This window comes from Mytilus californianus, unplaced genomic scaffold (genome assembly GCF_021869535.1).
Source record: "Mytilus californianus isolate M0D057914Y unplaced genomic scaffold, xbMytCali1.0.p SCAF_7, whole genome shotgun sequence".
Classification (NCBI taxonomy): Eukaryota; Metazoa; Mollusca; class Bivalvia; order Mytilida; family Mytilidae; genus Mytilus; species Mytilus californianus.
This window is the reverse complement of record NW_026262723.1, coordinates 56,222,512-56,242,764: the sequence shown is the minus strand read 5'-3', so window position 1 is coordinate 56,242,764 and position 20,253 is coordinate 56,222,512. Positions and strand designations below refer to the sequence as shown.

At 32.2% G+C, this 20,253-nt stretch overlaps 1 protein-coding gene across 1 annotated transcript in view; it reads left to right on the top strand.

Moving 5' to 3' along the window:
• The window catches only part of LOC127709100 (uncharacterized), an 88,158-nt gene that overhangs the window by 48,827 nt on the left and 19,078 nt on the right, over positions 1–20,253 (top strand). Inside the window, exons 3-5 of the mRNA XM_052214448.1 lie at positions 5,978–6,090; positions 7,021–7,159; positions 18,642–18,773. Coding sequence (XP_052070408.1) covers positions 5,978–6,090; positions 7,021–7,159; positions 18,642–18,773 — 384 coding nt within the window. The remainder of the gene's footprint in view (positions 1–5,977; positions 6,091–7,020; positions 7,160–18,641; positions 18,774–20,253) is intronic.

Sequence of the window (20,253 nt, the reverse complement as noted above, 5' to 3'; positions counted from 1 at the left end):
GCATTAGAAACTTGAGAATACAACATGATTATTTAATAACAATATATATAGAAATCAATGTGTATTGCACTGCAGATATTTTGCATAACGAATAACCTTTTGTTAAATCTGCCTGTTGCAAAATGGCGTCTCATTATTTATTGTTTTTCTGTTATCCTCAGGGTTTTACGTATTTGTATATTTGTACATCCTGAATGTATCTACTTATCCCACGTATTATGTGTTCATACATCCCAAATATGACAATAAATCGAGCTATAACACAACAGATCAGAGCTTTGGTACAGTACTTGCAACCTTAGGGGTTACTATTTTAGCGATCAACCAGCGGTCATCGATCAGTCACCGATCAGTCAAGTTCGCGTCAAAGTCACGTCACCAATCCGTCATACTTATAGTAAAAATATTTGACAGATCGGACGGATCGGACGAATTGACCTTTTTGACGGATTGAACTCGACTAATTCACATGTTGAACTCATACAAATTACGGAATTTTAGTTTCGTTTCATTTAATTAGAATGGCGCTACGGAAAAATACGAATCGTTCAAGTACAGAAGCTCGATATTTCATTATTAATAATACAGCAAAATAAAGAATCAAAAGAAAAGAGCAATATGCAGATAAAACTAAATTTAAATATTTTCAAAGAATTGTGATTGTCGTTTATATTTAGCTTTTTTTTTTTTTAAACCTGATGAGTGCTAGTTAAAACGGTGTTGATCGCGACTGTTAAATTTTTTTTCGAAAATGCTCTGAAATATGAAATGGAAGGATCATTTTTTGCAAATTGCGGTTTATTATTTTCAATAGAATAAAGAAATATGCAAGTTGGAGACTCGAAAACAACATGAACAATGCATACAAAATATAATGTATATTTTCCCTCAAAATTTTTGGGGAATAACCCAACAAAAATAATTATATCCAATGATGGTTTTTGTGTAACTAAATCTTAATGAAATGAAAAACAAAATTGCACTCTTATTCAACACAAAGAAGAGTTTAAATATCTTAGTCCCTATATTTTTAAATTTTATAAAAACTAACTTATCCAAAGGCAATTAAAATAACTGATTGCTAACAGATTCAATTCAGACTCAATAGTTTATTATATTCTCACCACATACAACATACATTTAATGATACATATATATATAAATATACAGTAAACATATAAAAAAAAACAAGTAAAATATATGTATGTGTCTTTCTTAAAAGAATTATGAGAGACTATTAAAATACATATCTATACCAATTTATATATAAAATACTACAAAGAGCTATTAATGATATAAAAAACTGTTTCTCCTTGTTAAAATGTTATTGTAGGTTTTGACAACAATATTACAAAAATCGATATTTTTAAAAAGATATATATTTTTTCTTCATCAGACAAATTTAAAAACATATCATAATAACAGCAGTGCAATTTTTTTTTTTTATAAAAAGAAGAAATATTGGTATTTTCAAACAATGAAACCATTGAAAAAAAGAAATTATTGCATTATTATTCAACACAAACAAAAGTTTAAGTATCTTTATCCTTACTTATCTAAAGGCATTAATAATGGCTGTTTGTAAATGACGTTGCATTATTTCTGATATAATTTTTAGTATCTTTGCCCTGAAATTCAGCATATTTCATGAAAAACAACCAATCTTAAAGTACAAAAAGTACTGAAATCAAATGGCGGTTCATAATCTCTATTAAAATAAAGTCATTTCATTCGTATTCAACACAGACAAAAGTTTAAGTAATTTTCTCCTTATATTATTGAAATTTTTACAAAAAAAAGAGGAAATATTGTTAATTTAAAACAATGCGAACAACATTTAAGTTTATTTTTTTTCTGATATTCATTTAATTTTATGAAAAATAACCAATCCTGATTTGAAAATAGTCCTAAAATCCAATTGCGGTTCATAATTTCTATTAAAATAAAGAAATGATTTTATTCTTATTCAACACAAATAAATTTTTAACTATTTTCATCCTTATATATATTATTATAATTTTATCCAAAAAAATAACGGATTCTACAGGTCATCGATCATCGATCATTCATCGATCAGTCAAACATCCGTCACCGATCATTCACCGATAAGTCAAGTTCCGGTCAAACTGTAGTGCCTAAGGTTGCAAGCACTGTATATAGTCATATCACAAAAAGTAACAGATCGAGTTTGAGATTCGATAATATTGAGCGATATGTGCGGACGTTTTGTGATTATTGAACATAACAAATATTGTTTATATATATATATATGTTGTCCTTTTTCCTTTTCTGAAGTTTCTATATATCTATTAAGTATATTATTTGGTTTTCCTAATCATATCATACGGAGTTACACATCGAGTTTGAATTTCGTTTCGGTTGATTCGATTTTGCAGGATTAGTAGTGTCTGGACATTACAGAAATAAAACCGTGCTGCTACAGAGGTTGATTTAGCTCTGCAATTGTTGGATATAACCGTATATTTACGTCTCTCTACGATTTATTCCTTTTGATTCTCCCTTTAAAACCCTTCAGCCTTTTTTCACCTTACGGCTTTAGTAATGAGCAACACCCGTAAGGCAAAGTTATCTACACTTGAAACGGGATATTATAATATAAAATATTTTATTTAAAAGCAACAAACTACGTTCAGATAATTACATTTTAATATACGAAAAGCATACGACAGACAGCAACAATACAATCATCATAGTTTAAAATTGTGTACGCCGACGCGCGTTTCGTCTACAAAAGACTCATCAGTGACGCTCAAAAAAAAATTGTTAGAAAGGACAAATAAAGTACGAGGTTGAAGAGCATTGAGGACCCAGAATAGCGAAAGGTTTTGTCAAAGTAAGGTAATCTATTACTGGCCATGGGGTAGAAAATCCTAGGTATTTCAAAAAATTCAACATTAGAACAAACATATTTATAATTATGAAATGACAACTACTGGATAAAAGGTTTCTTTTTTATGGTTTAGGTTTTCACAAGATTGAAAAATGTAAAACGAACAAAATTGCATCGCTTTCAAATCGTGTCAATTATCATTTGATAGGAAGACTTTACTTTCCCAAATATTTTGTTCATTACAAGCTGTTTATTAACTTTTGAATACGAATGGTAAACATGTAATAATTTTATTTCTTTCCGATATTCGGATGTGGTCGTTTAAGGGCAAACTTTCATTTGTAAATTATATAACAATGACTTTACAACTATATTTCTGCACTCGATCGACCGGACTTGGTCACATTTAATCATCGCGAAAATGTATAGAACATTGACAGGACTAACAATGTTACTCTAATAATAGTTCTTTGTTTTTGCAATCACGAATGGCTTTTATTTTATTCCCCTCTTATAAATGTTGGTTTCGACGGCCGATAACCCACACTATGAACATAAGGATATCATAATAATACACATTAGAAGTAAATATTTAATTATTGAACATTATAGAGAAGTTTTCATTCATGAAATACAACTCGCAAATGGTCCATGTGGTCGGGAGAGGACAAATTACTGATTTTGTATATTGCAGGGATTCTATTCATGACTAACATTCAAATGACAACTAATTAAATAAAACTTTCAAATAAAAGGGTTATCACTATTAAGAAAAATTGTTAGGAATGCAATGTCAAGGAATCTTTAATAAGGAAAATAATCAGGAAAACACAAATCAGGAAAATTATCATGAAAACAACTAACAAATGACAAAGATTACCATCTGCATGGATACAAATGAAAAATAGAAAATAGCCCTACACTGCAATAAATAAAAAATTTACAGCGAAATCTTGTCGTAAAATTGTGTACCAATTATGTTTGACATTATACTAGTACGTAAAGAATTTTATCTTTAATGTTCATGTTTTTATTTGTGTGATTTCTTCATTTAAAGAATTGTTTGCCTATCTTGTCTGCATTTTACTCTTCATGTTTATATACTTTTAATATAAAAAAAGAAGATCAAGTACGGTTGCAAATAGAACAACTCTTCATTAGAGACTACATGACAAAGAAGTTTGAACACGTATTTCCTCCTAAAAATTGCACATTTATTTATATAATTATGTATTTTTTGCCAGAGAATTGTCATGTGCTGGTGGCGTACGTAGCTCTATAAGACACAACGACCAACTTGTTACTTTTGCATTTTCACCTACTATGGAAAGAAATACAAGCGATATCAAAATGTATAAAGTAAAATAACAAAAATACAGAACTGCTAGGATAATTCAAAACGGAATGTCCCTTATCAAATGACAAAATTAAAAGCTCAAACACATTAAACGAATTGAAAACAATTGGCATATTTCTGACTTGGTACAAGCCTTTCCTTATGTAGAAAATGGTGGATTAAACTGGTTGTATAGCTAGCTAAACATCTTACTTGTATGACAGTCGCATAAAGTTCCATTATATTGACAACAATGTGTGAGCAAAACAAACAGGCATAATAGGTAAAAAGGTCAAGTCTGAGTAGCAGCTGCAAGCTCTTGAATACCGAATTGGTTGGGACATGTATATCCCATATGCAGATGAAGTTGGTATAGTGTTACTAAGGTGGGGGAAATTGATAATATCAAAACTAAAATCGTCTCGTTTGTCATAGATTTTGGTACTGAGATGACCGCTTATGTCAAATTCGAGTTATAAGTCTTAAAATGAGGCGGAGGAAGTCGTGTCTGTTGTTTCTTTGATTTTTAGTTCTGGAGGATATATTAATGAAACCCAATCAGAAAAGTTTGGATTGTTAATGGAAAGAACATCAGCAATATATCTGAATGTGAAATTAAATGATCTGGCTTCTTTGATCTTCTTGTTTTTGACAAGTGTCTGAAGAAACTCCGACTCATATGAAAATAAGAAGAGATCGGCTAAGAGAGGTGCACAATTCGTTCCCATAGGAATGTCGACAATTTGTTGAAACAGTCTACCTCCAAATTCAACAAATATGTTGTCCATTAGAAATTCCAGCATACTGATCACGTGTTCCTCTGTGAGGCATATTTTACCTCTTTGTTCACTATTAAAAAATATGCTTTATGGTATCCCAAAATAATTAATTTATAGCGTATGCTACCATTTTTATATTGAAAAGCATTGTGAATTATTTCTTTTACACGATTTTTCAATTTCACATGGGGAATTGTGGTATACAGGGTTGAAAAATCAAAAGTTTTGATAGAATTAATTTCAGAGAAAGATCGAGATTTAAAATTATCCAGAAGTTCTTTAGAATTTTTTAAAATCCACATATGGTTAATACCACTACGCGAGTAAACAGTTTCACAGTATTTCTAAAGACCGTTTTTCACTGCGGACATAATGTTTGTCAATCTGATAAGCAATTCCTTTGTAGAACATGCAGATGAGCCGGCAATGTACCGTTGTTTGTATGAAATGTTTGAAGCTTAGGTATCCAATACAAACAAGGTAAGTCCTCAGATTTGCTGTTCAATGTAATGTTCATTGAAGCTATGAAGGACTTATGATTCGCCAAAATCTCATCCTTGTCAAATGATATGTTTTTATATGTGGGATTAACTGAGTGCTCATTTATTCCCATAAATATTTATACGTCAAAAATGTAATGTGTAATGTCGCTTGCATATCTGTCCGTCTATCGACATACGACTTGACGTTATACCTAAATGTAACATACGAGTTTAGCTTATAAATAATAAATATAACAGGTGCCTTTCCTTTTAATTCAAAATATGTCTGATAAAAATTGATTAATAGACATTGTGTTGTTTTATATTTAATGTACACGTACATGTATGACTCAGGAAATACGACGCTTCTGTTTGTGGCTTTCTTTTGCGAAGGCATCACTATTGCACCACATCAAACACAATATAACAAATCATTTAACAATGTTAGGTTCCCCTATTTAAGGAATCTTTTTCTTAAATTTAATTATTTATTTTTGTATATGAAAATGTTTGTTTCTTTGTTGTCAAGGTTGTTATAGCAATTCTGGAGCAATGATTAATAATAGTGTCTATGACATTAAAAGGTTAACACCAACACTTTGTTCAGAGAAATGTAAATTGATACCATATTTTGCATTGAAAGTAAGTACCGTGTTTCCTCCTATTTTAGTTAATGTTATTGCTATCTACTCAAAAATGAAATTGGAAATTATATTTAAACTAATGTGGCAATTATGTTAGGCTTCCTCAACCCCGTTTTGTATGTTGTTGTGTCGTAGGTAGCTTTCAATATATAATGTATATAGTATTGTAGAAATAAGGCTTTTGATATTGTTTTGAATTTTAACCATGTAAACAATTTGTCTTTTTCTTTTGAGTGTATTTTTCTCCTTTACATTACGCATAGATGTTATCAGTCCAAAGATTTTCTTTCATAAATTCAGGCATATTTTCATTATACAATTGTGATACATGACCTACAATCCTTGGATGGTGTAATCTTCCCACTAACACCATGCATTATTACACCATTCACCATACACCATTACACCATACACCCTGTGCCATTACACCATACACGTTACAACTTTGCACCTTACACCTTACACATTACACCATAATGCAATTAAATTTCAAAGAAAGCGTGCGACTACAAAATTATTTATTTATTTTAAAAAACGAATTTTGATCACAATATTGTAAATTAATGTATAAAATTAAAAATCAGTTCTTATCAATATTTTGCATAGTTTTAAATGTCGTACACCATTCATTCACATCATTCCCGATCGCACGTTACACCATTACACCATTCCCCTTACACCATATTCCATAGCATCATACACCTTCTACCATTGCACCATATGCCATACACCATTACACGTTTTTTTTGGGGGAAGTTTACACCATCCAAGGGCTGTACTGCAATATTCACCTTTTTCTTCAGATACCACCAATGATCTTAACATACGTTATATATAAACCTAACAAATACACAGTTGCATTATTTAGGTTATTTATGTGATTGACCGTATCCTGCACTTAGGGTACTTAATTGTACTTGTATTGCAGTACAACTGGTGTCTTTGCCTACATTCTCTTTACAATTTGAATGATGCTGATTCATCAAAGTGCACGTACAAATGTCCAGGTTCAAACAATTATGTATGTGGAGAAAGATCTCATTTTACAGTATACAAGCACATTACCGGTACGTGAAATATTTTTTATTCTTGCCTGCTACTTTTGTATACACACAGCTTTTCTTTTCTTTCCACTAATGATCAGAAACACTTACCCTTATATATATGTGTGTTATTTTTCTCTAAATTATTCTCGTCTCGAGTTTTAAACGGTTGTCAATATGGAAAGCTACACACAATACTAGTTCTGCTACAATTGTATCTAACCAATTTTCCTTAAAGACAAAGTTCATCAAACCATAACAAAACACAATCACCGACGAGGTTCCTGGCTTGGGACAGGCATATTAATATTTTACAGTGTTTAATAACTGTAAATTCAGAAATTTCGCGAATTTTGAAGAATGGACAAAATTATATGATTGATTATTGCGATTTCATGAAAATCTGCAAACAGATATGTATGTGTCATCATCAGAATGCGAGTTTTTAATGCGAAGCCCATCCAGTCGCAATATTCGCATCAATCAAAACCTCGCAATTATTTCGGAATTTACAGCAGACTTATTGGTGTAAAATATCAACCTTATTATGTCGTCCAATCATCTTGGGTAAACAAAAGAAACATTGTATAACGTAAAATAAAAATAAAAAGAATAAGCTCTCACACGCCATTTGTGAGGTCAACTAGAAAACAATAACACACGTACAACCAAGACAATTAACACAATATTATTGAGAAAAATTATATACCTTATAAATCAGAAGTTTATTATAGTATAATTATACGTAAGAAAATGAAATTTGTCTTTCTTTCCATTTGAAAACGGGATGTAATGTATAGTTTACGTATACCATTTAGATATCAAAAATTCTCTTTTATACTGTATAAAAGAATGCAGATCACAGAAGTAAGCTCAAAATACCTCATGTGTTGATATGAAAGCATGCTGCTGCACACTTCAATATCGTTGACTCTCCATTAAGCAAATTAAAATATTAAACTAAAGCATTATAATATAAGATTAAGTTTTCACTTCTGGTGGTGTTACATTTGTGATCATCAATGCTTGATCTTTTTTTTTTTTGAAATATAAAAGTCATTTAAAGGCCAATTAATTTAAACAAAAAGGTCATGATTAGTATCAATTTCTATCATTGATGCTATCAACATCAGCAACGTTCTTCATCTGTTAAGGCCAGAAATCACCTTTAAATTGTAGCCAACAAAACGAAAAATCAATAATAAATTTAACAAGATTTTTAATAATACAATTTTACAAGAAATATACAAATAGAAACATCAACTTAATATTTAAAATATATGTCCGATCCTTTCTCTTTTCTTTATCAAGCATTCTTCTTTTAACTTTAACGAAATATGTTCAATAAGTTCACAATCTAGTATGATGTAGTTAACGTACATAAAATTGTCAGTCAAACAACTCCAGAGAACTTCTGTGAATACAAGTATATTAATGTCTGTCTGAAAGTCTAACTTTAGTGTCTGTGTAGTTGTCATGGAAACTTCTAGAACACTGTAGAAGGGAAACTCCTAGAATATTGTAGAAGTTTAAATTACACATCGTTGATTATGATCATTCCGGAATTATTATGCAAGTCAAAGAGAAAGTTCTAATCATTACATCTGAGTATGTATGATTGTTCCAGTGATTTCTTAACTGCACAGTTATAACATTATTTTGTAAACAACTAAAAGGCCACAAAAAAAAAGTAGGCCAAGATAAATAAACATATAATTACAATATCATAACACCTCCCCCCTTAAAAAAAGTTTGAGTGTAATGAGAACTTTTCATAAACAATATCTACAAAAATATATAGTATGTATACAGTGTTTAAATAAGATCTAGATAAGCATCTGCTATTATTTTATCTTTACAATAACATCATATTCCTGTAACAATTAACTCTACCTAGTCAACCTCTGGTTCTTGGTTCTCAATTTTTATATGAAAGTGGGAGGATTATGATCAGTAGTGGGATTTAAATATACAGCAAAATGTTGAAGTGCAGACAACAGTGCAAAACACTCTTTTTTTCAAAAGTTGACTAATTTATCTGATGTTTATCTAATTTCTTAGAAAAATATGAAATATGTTTCTTAACATTATCATCTGTCTCTTGCTATAAAACAGCTCCGACTCCAACATCACAAACGACAGGTTTGAATTGTTTTTTTAAAGTCTGGAGTGATCAGAACTGGACTGTTAATTAAAAGTGATTTGCTATTTTCAAAAGCGTTTTGACAATACCACTCCAGATGAATTTAGAATCTTTCCGTAAAAGATGAGCCAATGGTTGAACAACAGTAGCAATATTTGAACAAAATTTCCTGTAAAATCCAATCATGCCTAAATATCTCATAAAGTTGTTTTTTATTTGTAGGAGGAGGAAAATTGGTAGTTGCATCCACTTTAGCCATACTAGGTTTCACTTGACCTTTGCCATGTTGGCCACCTGTATTCCCTAAATAATCAACAGTGGCCTGATTAAATTCACTTTTACCAAGATTTACAGTCAAATCTGATTATGACAATCTATCAAAAGTATCATATAGGTGTGTTAAATGCTCTTCCCAGCTATCACTACATACAATAAGACCATCAAATATAAGTATAACAACAGTCAAAATCTTTTATAAGATTATTGATCATTCTTTGAAATGTAGCTGGAGCACTGTTCATACCAAACGGCATAATAGTATACTGAAATAAGCCGTCTGGTGTGATAAAAGCTGATATTTTACGAGCTCTCGGTGTCAAGGGCACCTGCCAGTAACCTTCCAATAAATTAGATTTGCTCACAAATATTGCTTGCACAATATTTTTTAATGCAATCGTCTATCCTTGGAATCGGATAGGAATGAGATTTTGAAATTGTATCTTTTTTCTGAAATCAGTAACGAAACGAAAGGTTTTATCTGGTTTGGGCACAAGGAGACAAGGAGAGCTCCATTTCTGATTTGTTCAATCTAACTGTCTCTTCCATAGTCTTTGAATCAAAAGGTGGTTCAATTATATCTGGTTTGTCATGATCGTTCTCCAATTTAACCATGGCTAAAGTGGCAACTGGTTTACTGTCACCTTCATTAGTACGCTCAAAATATGGTTTTAACATACTAATATGACATACTCTATTTTGTTTGCGCCGACCTGGAGTTGTACAATATAATTCAAATAATTGATTGTACTCTCTATTGTATAACGACCACAGTATTTAGCCTGTAATGGATGTCCAGGGACTGACCAAAATACAATTACCTTATCACCAAGCTCAAAAACTCTGTCCCTGGCATCTTTATCATACCATATTTTCATCTTATTCTGAAAATGTTTTGAATATTTCTGAGCAATTTGACACGCAGTATACAATTTTTCTTTAAATATAGATACATAGTCTAGACGATTCAAGTCAGTGTGTTCAGTAAGCCATTTTACCTTAACCAATTTTAAAAGTCCCCTTACAGTATGACCAAACACCAACTCAAAAGGGCTTAAACCAAGGGATACTTGAACAGCCTCTCGGACCGGAAAAAGTAGAAAGTGGACACCATCAAACCAGTCCCTGTCAAATTGGAGACAAGAAGTTTTAATCATGTTCTTCAATGTTTGATGAAAATGTTCAAAAGCACATTGCAATTCTGGATGATAAGCACTTGACCTATACTGAAATCCCTAACTGGTAAACGACCTGCTGAAAATAAACCTGACATGAAATTTGAACCCTGGTCGGACTGTATAGACTTAGGAAGTCCTACTAACTTGAACAATTATATAAGAGCTTTGACAATAGCAGGTGTCTTAATATTCGTTAATGGAATAGCCTCAGGAAAGCGAGTGGATGTACATATGATTGTCAATAAATACGCAATGCTAGTCTTGGTCTTCGGTAAAGGTCCAACGCAATCAATAAGTACTCGGCTGAAAGGTTTTTCAAAGGCTGGAATTGGCAGAAGTGGTACTGGTGGTATGTTACGCTTACCAACAACCTGGAATATATCGCATGATTTGCAATATTTTGTGACATTTTTTTTTAAGTCTAGGCCAGTAGAAATGTTGCAATATCTTAAGGCAAGTCTTCCATATACCTAAATGTCCGGCTAAGAAGTGTCATGGGCAAGACCAACAATTGTTTGCCTATAAACTTCGGGCACCACCACTTGGTATACCACTCTCCATTCCTCCTCTGGGATAGCATCAGGGGCTTCCATTTCCGTATTAAAATGCCGTCTTGATGGTAGTAGCATTCGGCCACTTTGTCTGCTTCCTCCTGTGGTTGAGCCTCTTGCGAAGCTGAAGAACCTCAGGGTCTTTATTTTGCTCTTCCACACATATTCTTTTGTCTAATGAATGGCTGTTTACGTCTGACCATGGCATAATTACATGCTTGTTAGTACAAGGTGGTCTTACTTTGGCCTTTTCCGAGCTACCGGAATCTTCAATGTTGACAAGGAAAGTGTCAGAAAGGTCCATATTATCATCCTGGTCTTCTTGTAAATCCTCATTTTGTTGTTGTCTTGCCATTGCCCTTATAACAACACAAGCTGGATACAGTTCAGTATCATCTTCAAGTGATTTATCATCCACCACCGTGTCACTGGTAACAGTTGGTTCAGCAACCACTTTGTTCCTAGCTAGATCAATTCCTAGCAATAATGAAACACCCTCAACAGGGAGATTAGAACGAACATCCCCAACAACTGGTCCAGTAACTAAATCTGACTTCAATTTGGATTGAGGAAAACATTAATACAACCTAACTCCACACCTTGTAACAAAAGGGAGGCACCAACAGAAGTCTCCTTGGACAAAGGCAACACACCTTTTAACAATAAAGTCTGAGAAGCTCCAAAATAGCCCGTCCCTTGTCGCCTTCAAAAATAATTTAAAAGTAACCGTGAAATTAAGCCGGTATTTTATTATTGTGGTTCCAGATCCGGTCAAATATATCATGCGAGAATAAGAATGAACTGTAGTGGACTCAACAAACACCTCTATGACAGAAACTTGATTCAATCCCCGAAGTGTGTTTGTAGAGACCCTGAAACAACGGAACACTATTTATTAAAATGCAAAATATTCAATGTACCTCGCCAAAGACACATTCAAAACCTACAGATTCCAATCAAAATTTCAACTAATGTCTTACTTTTTGGCTCCGATAGACTCGCAGTAGAACAATCATACTGATATTCAAAGCTGTGCAAAACTTTATTATAAGTAGCAATCGATTCACATCCACAATCAAATAATTCTTATTAATCACTCCTCCCCTATATAAAAATATTGTTTCATTCTTTAATAACACTTTCATTTTTCTAAAAACGCCTTTCACCCCCTTCCTTTGTTATATATTTTTTTCTTATGAATTTTCCTTTTGTTATTGTAATCATTGACTGTATTTTGTTACATATTTATTCGTTTGCTATTCAGCATGTATTCATAGATTGTAATCTTATTTTCGAATAGGGAGACGGATTTATATAAGAGCACTGCTCTTGTTTCCTAATCCCAATTATTGAATCTCTTGTATATTTCGTATTTATGTCTTTACCCTTGTAGCTATATATTATATCGATTTCTTTAATAAAATATGTTTACAGTAAGCTCCAGTGTCCCGTAAAATCATAATGGGCTGAGGAGTTGTATTATCAACAATAGAAACAAACCCATCAGACATGAAGGGTTTGTAATCCTCCATGTAATCACAAAATCTAAACTTAAAAGCCTGACTCGCAGTACAGTCCAACGCTTTGGTAACAAGGGGTGTCGTACAAGCACTGGACTTGGGTTTATTATCTCTTTTATTCTTCTTCTGGAGTCTAAAACAATCAGCCATCACATGACCATTTTTCTAAAAATAAGCACACGTTAGTGACTCCTCAAAAGGATCAGATTTTGAACTAGACATATTATAACTAGACTGACTCTTATTCTTTGCAACAGGCTTACTATCATCATGCTCACTACTTTGATATTTTGTAATTTCCGCTAGAGGTACTAAAATTTTGACCTTTGAATCTTCTTTTATGTGCAAGGGTATAATTATCGGAAACAACAGCTGCATCTTGCAAAGTCTCAACAGTTTTGTCATTTAAATGTGTTTTTTAGTCTAAATGAACTCTTCTAATAACACTAATTGTCTTATTTTATCAAAACTGTTATCTATTTTCTTTGACGTAAGCCATTCATCAAATATATCTTTTTTTCCCTAGCAAATTCAACATAAGTTTGTGATTCAAACTTTTTATAAGACCTAAATTTCTGTCTATATGCTTCTGGCACTAGCTTATAAGCTGTCAAAACTTCCTGTTTTACAGTGTCATAATCAGAACTTTTTTCTGTCGAAAGTGCTGAGTAAATTTCAGCGGCCTTGCCCACAAAAACACTGTGCAGCATTGTAGTCCAATAAGGCTTTGACTATTTCAAATGTTGAGCAATTTTAAATTGTGGAAGAAATTTATATACTGATTTTTCACAAAATTTGGGAACCAAACGTATATTTTTTGCTGCATCATAATGTACTGATGTTGATTCTACTTTGGTGTTGCTTTCTTCTTTGACCATTTCAATTTTCATTTTCTCCATCTCTAACATTTCCCTCATTTTAACTTCTGACTGTTTTAATTTAAATTCATCTTCTTTTTCTTTTATTTTTTCCATCTCTAATCTTTCTTCGTTTTCCAATTGTTTTTATTTGAATTAATGTTCTTATTCAAGTTGTTTTAATTTGACAGCATTAACATTATCGACCTTAAGTTCAAGAGCCTTTTCACCAAAATTTCTGAGTCAATTAAATTGTTTATTACCAAATATTTTATAAATTGCTTTCTCAAAGATACTCTAAAATCTATTTTCAGATGTTTAGCAAGCAACACTAATTCCTCTTTCTTTTATTTATCCAACCCCTATGGTGTTTTCAAAAATTTACCAACATCAAATGCCATTTTGTAAAATTTTGTTGGCTAATTTTAATTCAATAAAATACTGAAAATTTTTTAATCTTAAATAAACGTTATCCTTGACGAGCCCTCAATTTCTGTTACGGCCAGAAATCACCTTTAAGTTGTAGCCAACAAAAGACGAAAAATCGATAATAATTTTAACAAGATTTATTATAATACAAGAAATAATCTACAATGCTTTTCAATATAAAAAATGGCAGTATACGCTATAAATTTATTGCTTTGGGATACGAAACGGCATATTTTGTTAATAGTGAACAAAAAGGTAAAACATGCTACACAAGGAACAAGTGATCAGTATGCTGGCGTTTCTCATTGACAACATATTTGTTGAATCTTGAGGTAGACTTTTTCAGCAAGTTGTCGGCAATCCTATGGGAACGAACTGTGTGCTTCTCCTTGCCGACCTCTTCTTATTTTCATACGAGTCGGAGATTTAACACTATCTTAAGACCCCAGCGTATTTATGGACAAAACATTACCATGGGCCCAATGTTCAAAAGTCTTCAAAATATAGATCGCCATCTGGGCGCTTTGATGACCTTCTTTCACATCTTCATCATCCGCTAGGGTTACATTACATTAGAACTATTCTTTTTTCATTGCCTGTTAATATTCTTAAATATTTGAGAGATGATGCATTAGACAAGGGATGCATGGATACATTTTCTCCAATATACAGACTGGTCAGTATAATTTGTGGTGTAGCTCTTTACCGTCTTTTTAAACCAGTAAGATCGGAACCTTAACATGATAAAAAGAGAAAATTCCTTCTTATTCAGTTCACTAATAAAGGAATTGATGCTATCAACATCAGCAACGTTCTTCATCACAAAAAGGTAACATCGAAAATCCATAATATTTTCTAAATCAGTCTGTTCCTATTGCATCCTACAGTTACACCAAAACCATTGCACCGAAAGTATTTAACTATAAGCAATCATTGCAGGACCTTGATTTAGATAAATACCTAAAAAAACCTCAGAAATGTGACTGTTCCCATTCGCCTTTTAGTTACAGTCCCTCTGGCTAAATTCTTACCGGGGATCTAAGCATAATTAAACAAGAACATCTTCGAAAGGTGATATCTCATGTTCTTAAGTTCAGAGAACCCCAACACATCAATTGGAACCATAACTACAGAATAATTATTGATTCCATTGAGGACTACGCCAGAGCATGAGCTAAACGAGAAGAAGTTGAACTGGACACATTGTCAGAATGAGTCAAAACAATCAGTTATCTGATGAAACGTCGAATTCATAAGCTGAAAAACTTTGTGATTGATCGACCAAAGTCCGTTTTCAGGAACAAAGATGCTGTGAAATGTCTATGATCTCTTCACGATAAATATGTTGTTGTTCCTGCGGACAAAGCTTCAAATAATATTGTTTTTGCATGTTCTTTAAAGGAATTGTCCATTAGATTGACAAAAATTCTGGCCGCAGTGAAAGAGGGTCTTCAGAAATACTGTGAAACTGTTTACTCGCGTAGTGGTATCAAACATATGTTGATTCTAAAAAAATCTAAATAACTTCTTGATAATTTTAAATTTCGATCTTCCTCCGAAATTAATTGTATCAAAACTTTTGATTTTTCAATCCTGAATACCACTATTCCCTATTTAAAAATTTGAAAATCGTCTAAATGAAATAATCCACAATGCTTTTCAATATAAAAATGGCAGTAAACGCTATACATTTATTGCTTTGGGATACCATATGGCATATTTTGTTAATAGTGAACAAAAAGGTAAAACATGCTACACAGTTGAACAAGTGATCAGCATGCTGGAGTGTCTCAGCAAGTTGTCGGCATTCCTAAGGAACGTTTTAGAAAAAGGTAAAACATGATACACAGACGAACAAGTGATCAGTATGCTGGAGTTTCTCAGCAAGTTGATGGCATTCCTATAGGAACGAACTGTGCGCCTCTCCTTGTCGACCTCTTCTTATTTCCATATGAGTCGGAGATCCTTCAGACACTTGTCAAAAACATGAAAATCAAAGAAGCCCGATCATTTAATTTTACATTCATATAATTATACTGATCATGTTCTTTCCATTTACAATCCAAATTTTTCTGATTGGGTTCCAATAATATATCCTCCAGAACTAGAAATTAAAGAAACAACAGAGAAGGTTCCTCCGCCTCATTTTTAGACTAACAGTACTTGGATGGTGTAAACTTCCCACTAACACTATACACCATTACACCATACACCCTGTGCCAGTACACTATACACGTTACACCTCTGTACCATACACCTTACACATTACACCATAATGCAATTTAATTTCAAAGAAAGCCTGCGACTACAAAATTATTTATTTGTTTTAAAAAACGAATTTTGATCGCAATATTATAAATTAATGTATAAAATTAAAAATCAGTTCTTATCAATATTTTGCATAGTTTTAAATGTCGTACACCATTCATTCACACCATTCCCGATCGCACGTTACACCATTACACCATTCCCCTTACACTTTACACCATAGCACCATACACCTTCTACCATTGCATCATATGCCATACACCATTACACCATACACGTTTTTTTTTTTGGGAAGTTTACACCACCCAAGGTCTGTGTACCTCGAATTTGACATAAGCGATCATCTCAATACCAAAATCTATGACAAGCAAGACGATTATAATTTTGAAATTATAAATGTTCCCCACCTTAGTAGCAATATACCAACTTCACCTGCATATGGGATGTACATTTCCCAACTCATTCGGTATTCAAGAGCTTGCAGCTGCTACTCAGACTTTATAAAACAACACCCGTGTCTGAGCAGACAGTTGATGAGCCAAGGTTATGTCAAAGAACGTCTCGTCCTGTTTTTTAAAAAGTTCATTGGAAGATACCAAGACCTTGTTAATAAATATTCTGTATCAACTACACAAATAATACATGATGATCTTGAAGTATAGATTGTAGGTACTGTCGTTGTTTATCATCGTTACGTGTTATAGTTCCCTTTTCTTTGTCCTTGTATATTTTTTACCTTTACTGTTTAGTCCATTTTTTATTATATACTTATGACATGGCTCAGTACTTATACATCCCGTCATTGTGTTATTGTGCTATGGTCAATTTTGAATTCTTGTCTTTCATTTTGGCTTATGTACTTTGTCTCTATGGCATTTTGTGTTTCTTTGTTTGAACATTTATTTGTTTTTATAGTGATTAAGATTATATTACAATGTTGACTGCTGTACTAAAATTTTTGACGTTTTTACCTATTTTGTCTGTTTGTTTTGCTCACACATTGTTGTCAATATAATGGAATTCAATGCGACTGTCTTACAAGTGAAAGGTTTAGCTAGCTATCAAACCAGGTTTGATCCACCATTTTCTACATAAGGAGTCAGGAATATGACAGTTGTTTTCCATTCGTTAGATGTGTTTGAGCTTTCGATTTGGCAATTTTATAAAGGACGTTCCGTTTTGAATTTTTAATTTCCCTTGGAATTCGGTACTTTTGTTACTTTACTTTTTTCTATTCTTTCGAAATAAATATCAGAAAATTTAATACTGGTATCAAGTGAAATGATTATTCGAATATTTGTCATGTCATAATTACAAAAATGAGGAGAAATATTGTAACAGGTCTACATCTAAGCCCTTCTGACCTCATGTCTTGATAACGCTTTGAAATAAAGCTGTTGATAAACATAACTTGTTGTTTATTACTGATGAAGTCCTCAGGCCACTCAAATCTTTCTACATATGAAATATATTGCTCAATTTGAACGAATTTAAACCTCGATCTGTAACTGGTTTTTATATGACTATTTATAAGATATTGTATCAATAGTCAGAAATTTTAAGGTTTCTTGTGTAATAAAGAAATTATATTAATACATTGTATAGGAAATGTTGTGGTATTCAATAGCAGGTTTTCAGTTCAGTAATTGGTAAAAAAAATTCTAAGATTTTTTGCGTTAAAGACGGTTTCAATTCACCATTCAGTCATAATTTTGCTTTCATGGAACTTTTTGTTTGAGATGCTTTTGAAAAACAAAGTAGACGATACTGGAGGGCATTCCAAAACCCTAAGTCAAAGAAAGACATAAAACACAATAAAAAAAATCGAAAAGACAAATAGGAGTTTTTAACACAGTATGCATTACATTAAACAACATGAAATCTACAAAACTCTGACAGCTAGTCTGCAGGAATGAACGAAGTTGCACCAATGTTGCTAAAATATTTGTTTCTATTATATAAAAGGGTAGTATTCCATTTTTGTAACACGATTTACAGTGAATGAAAGGGATTACAGTTGAAAGTGCCTTTCTTAATTTAAGATGATGGACGATATAATGGAAACAAATATCCAATTTTTAACAGTGCTATCGTCTCCTGTAGCAATATGACAACACGAATCATATATCCTCGTTTTTATTAGTTCAAGAACTAATAGTATTTTAAATATATCGATTTCGGAATGTATAGATGTGTGTTAGATAGATTAGGTAATTCATTAACACTACAGTAAACAATTAAATTTGTGTAAATTTATATTTATAGATGTTAATTTAATTCATAGGAAAATTACAACCCAAAAGTGATGTCGATCAAAATCTTGGCTGTTCCGTTATTGTGCCTAGAAATGATACGTTTGTATTGAAAGCTGTTGACTGCCATTCAAATTACTGGACAATATGTGTAATATATGGAGGTAAATCTTGTCAAGAAAAGTAAGGTTACCAATTTTCATTCCTGATTCAATAGTATACAGTTATATAATAATTACTCTTACTAGTTATCAGGATTAACATACTTTCACTAAAACTTGTTTTTATATAACTTTAACTTATCCTTTTACAAAACTGAATGTATACTGCATCGATTCATTATAACTTTGCGCCGTTATTACATGACGTTGTTTCACATACACATTAAATGATTAACAGCTGTACATATTCTTCACTCAAAGTTGGAAAAGTGTAAATTATAGGAAATATTGCACATTGATATCATAAAATATTAGCCACAATTCACTAGATGAACTTTTAAAGTGATTATTTGTTGATAAAGTTATCAATTTTGCGTCCCATAAACATATGTTATGCTACCAACAAAATTCCAGGACAAATAGTCAATGTTTTTGTCCGTCCTGCCTTTCGTCCATTCGACTGTGTGTCCTCAACTAATTGTTTTCCGGATGCGAACTTTAGTTTCCCGAGCTTGATTTGAATGGAAATAGTACTGATACTGATGTAAGAAATTAGATAGGAGAAGATCACTATTAATTTTTGAATCAATAGCTCTAAAAATAAAAAAAAATTGGGACAATTGGCTTCCATTTGGTAACTATTTTCCTTTCCTGATTGGAATGAAAGTTCTAGTTACATTGAAATATTACTTACTTTTGATAGTGTTAATAGTATTCCCAATACCTGGCGGGCTAGACAGTCTGGAAAATCCTTGCCCAATGTGTTTAAAATTGAAGCCTTCACAAAATTATATTTTGGAATGACAACTCGCGTGTATATGTATAACAATGATTTTAATTTCCTCTCAATAATGTTGCAGTAAGGTGAAAATGAGTTGGCAGTGTCAACTGTTCACCTGTTTAGCTTGGTTGTCCTTTTGAAAGTAGATTGAAACCTTCTGATGTCATTGTGACGTCGTAATCAGTTCTGTTTTCCATAGAAATAAAGCTTTGATACACAGTTTACGGAGCGAATATACAGGGTAATATAGATTAAGGAAAGTACGATACATTAATCATGTTAATAGTGTACCGATACACTCAATTTATAGTCAGCTCTGCGCGTGCCGTGTGTTATTTTAATGTAGGAGTTGATTTAACGTTGATCATATAATTTTTCGTGGCGTCAAAAACAAACCATTAATCCTACAGCGGAGATTTATTATCCGATTTAGTAATTACTTTAATAAATCGCTAATGAATTTAGTAATACATTAACCTGTTTCAAACTGGTCTACATCGAGAATTTCTATCCATCAATGGTTTTTATTTATTTTTTTAACAGGACACGTTTGTACTGACCAGGAAAATCTTTCCAAATGTTCGTTGCATTTCAAAGATGGAATTAAAGCATATTCATTGTGTTGCATGTAGCTACAAGTTTATTTTGAGCTATTTCTGCATATAACATGTATAAATGAGTAAATTGATAATTTATTTTTAT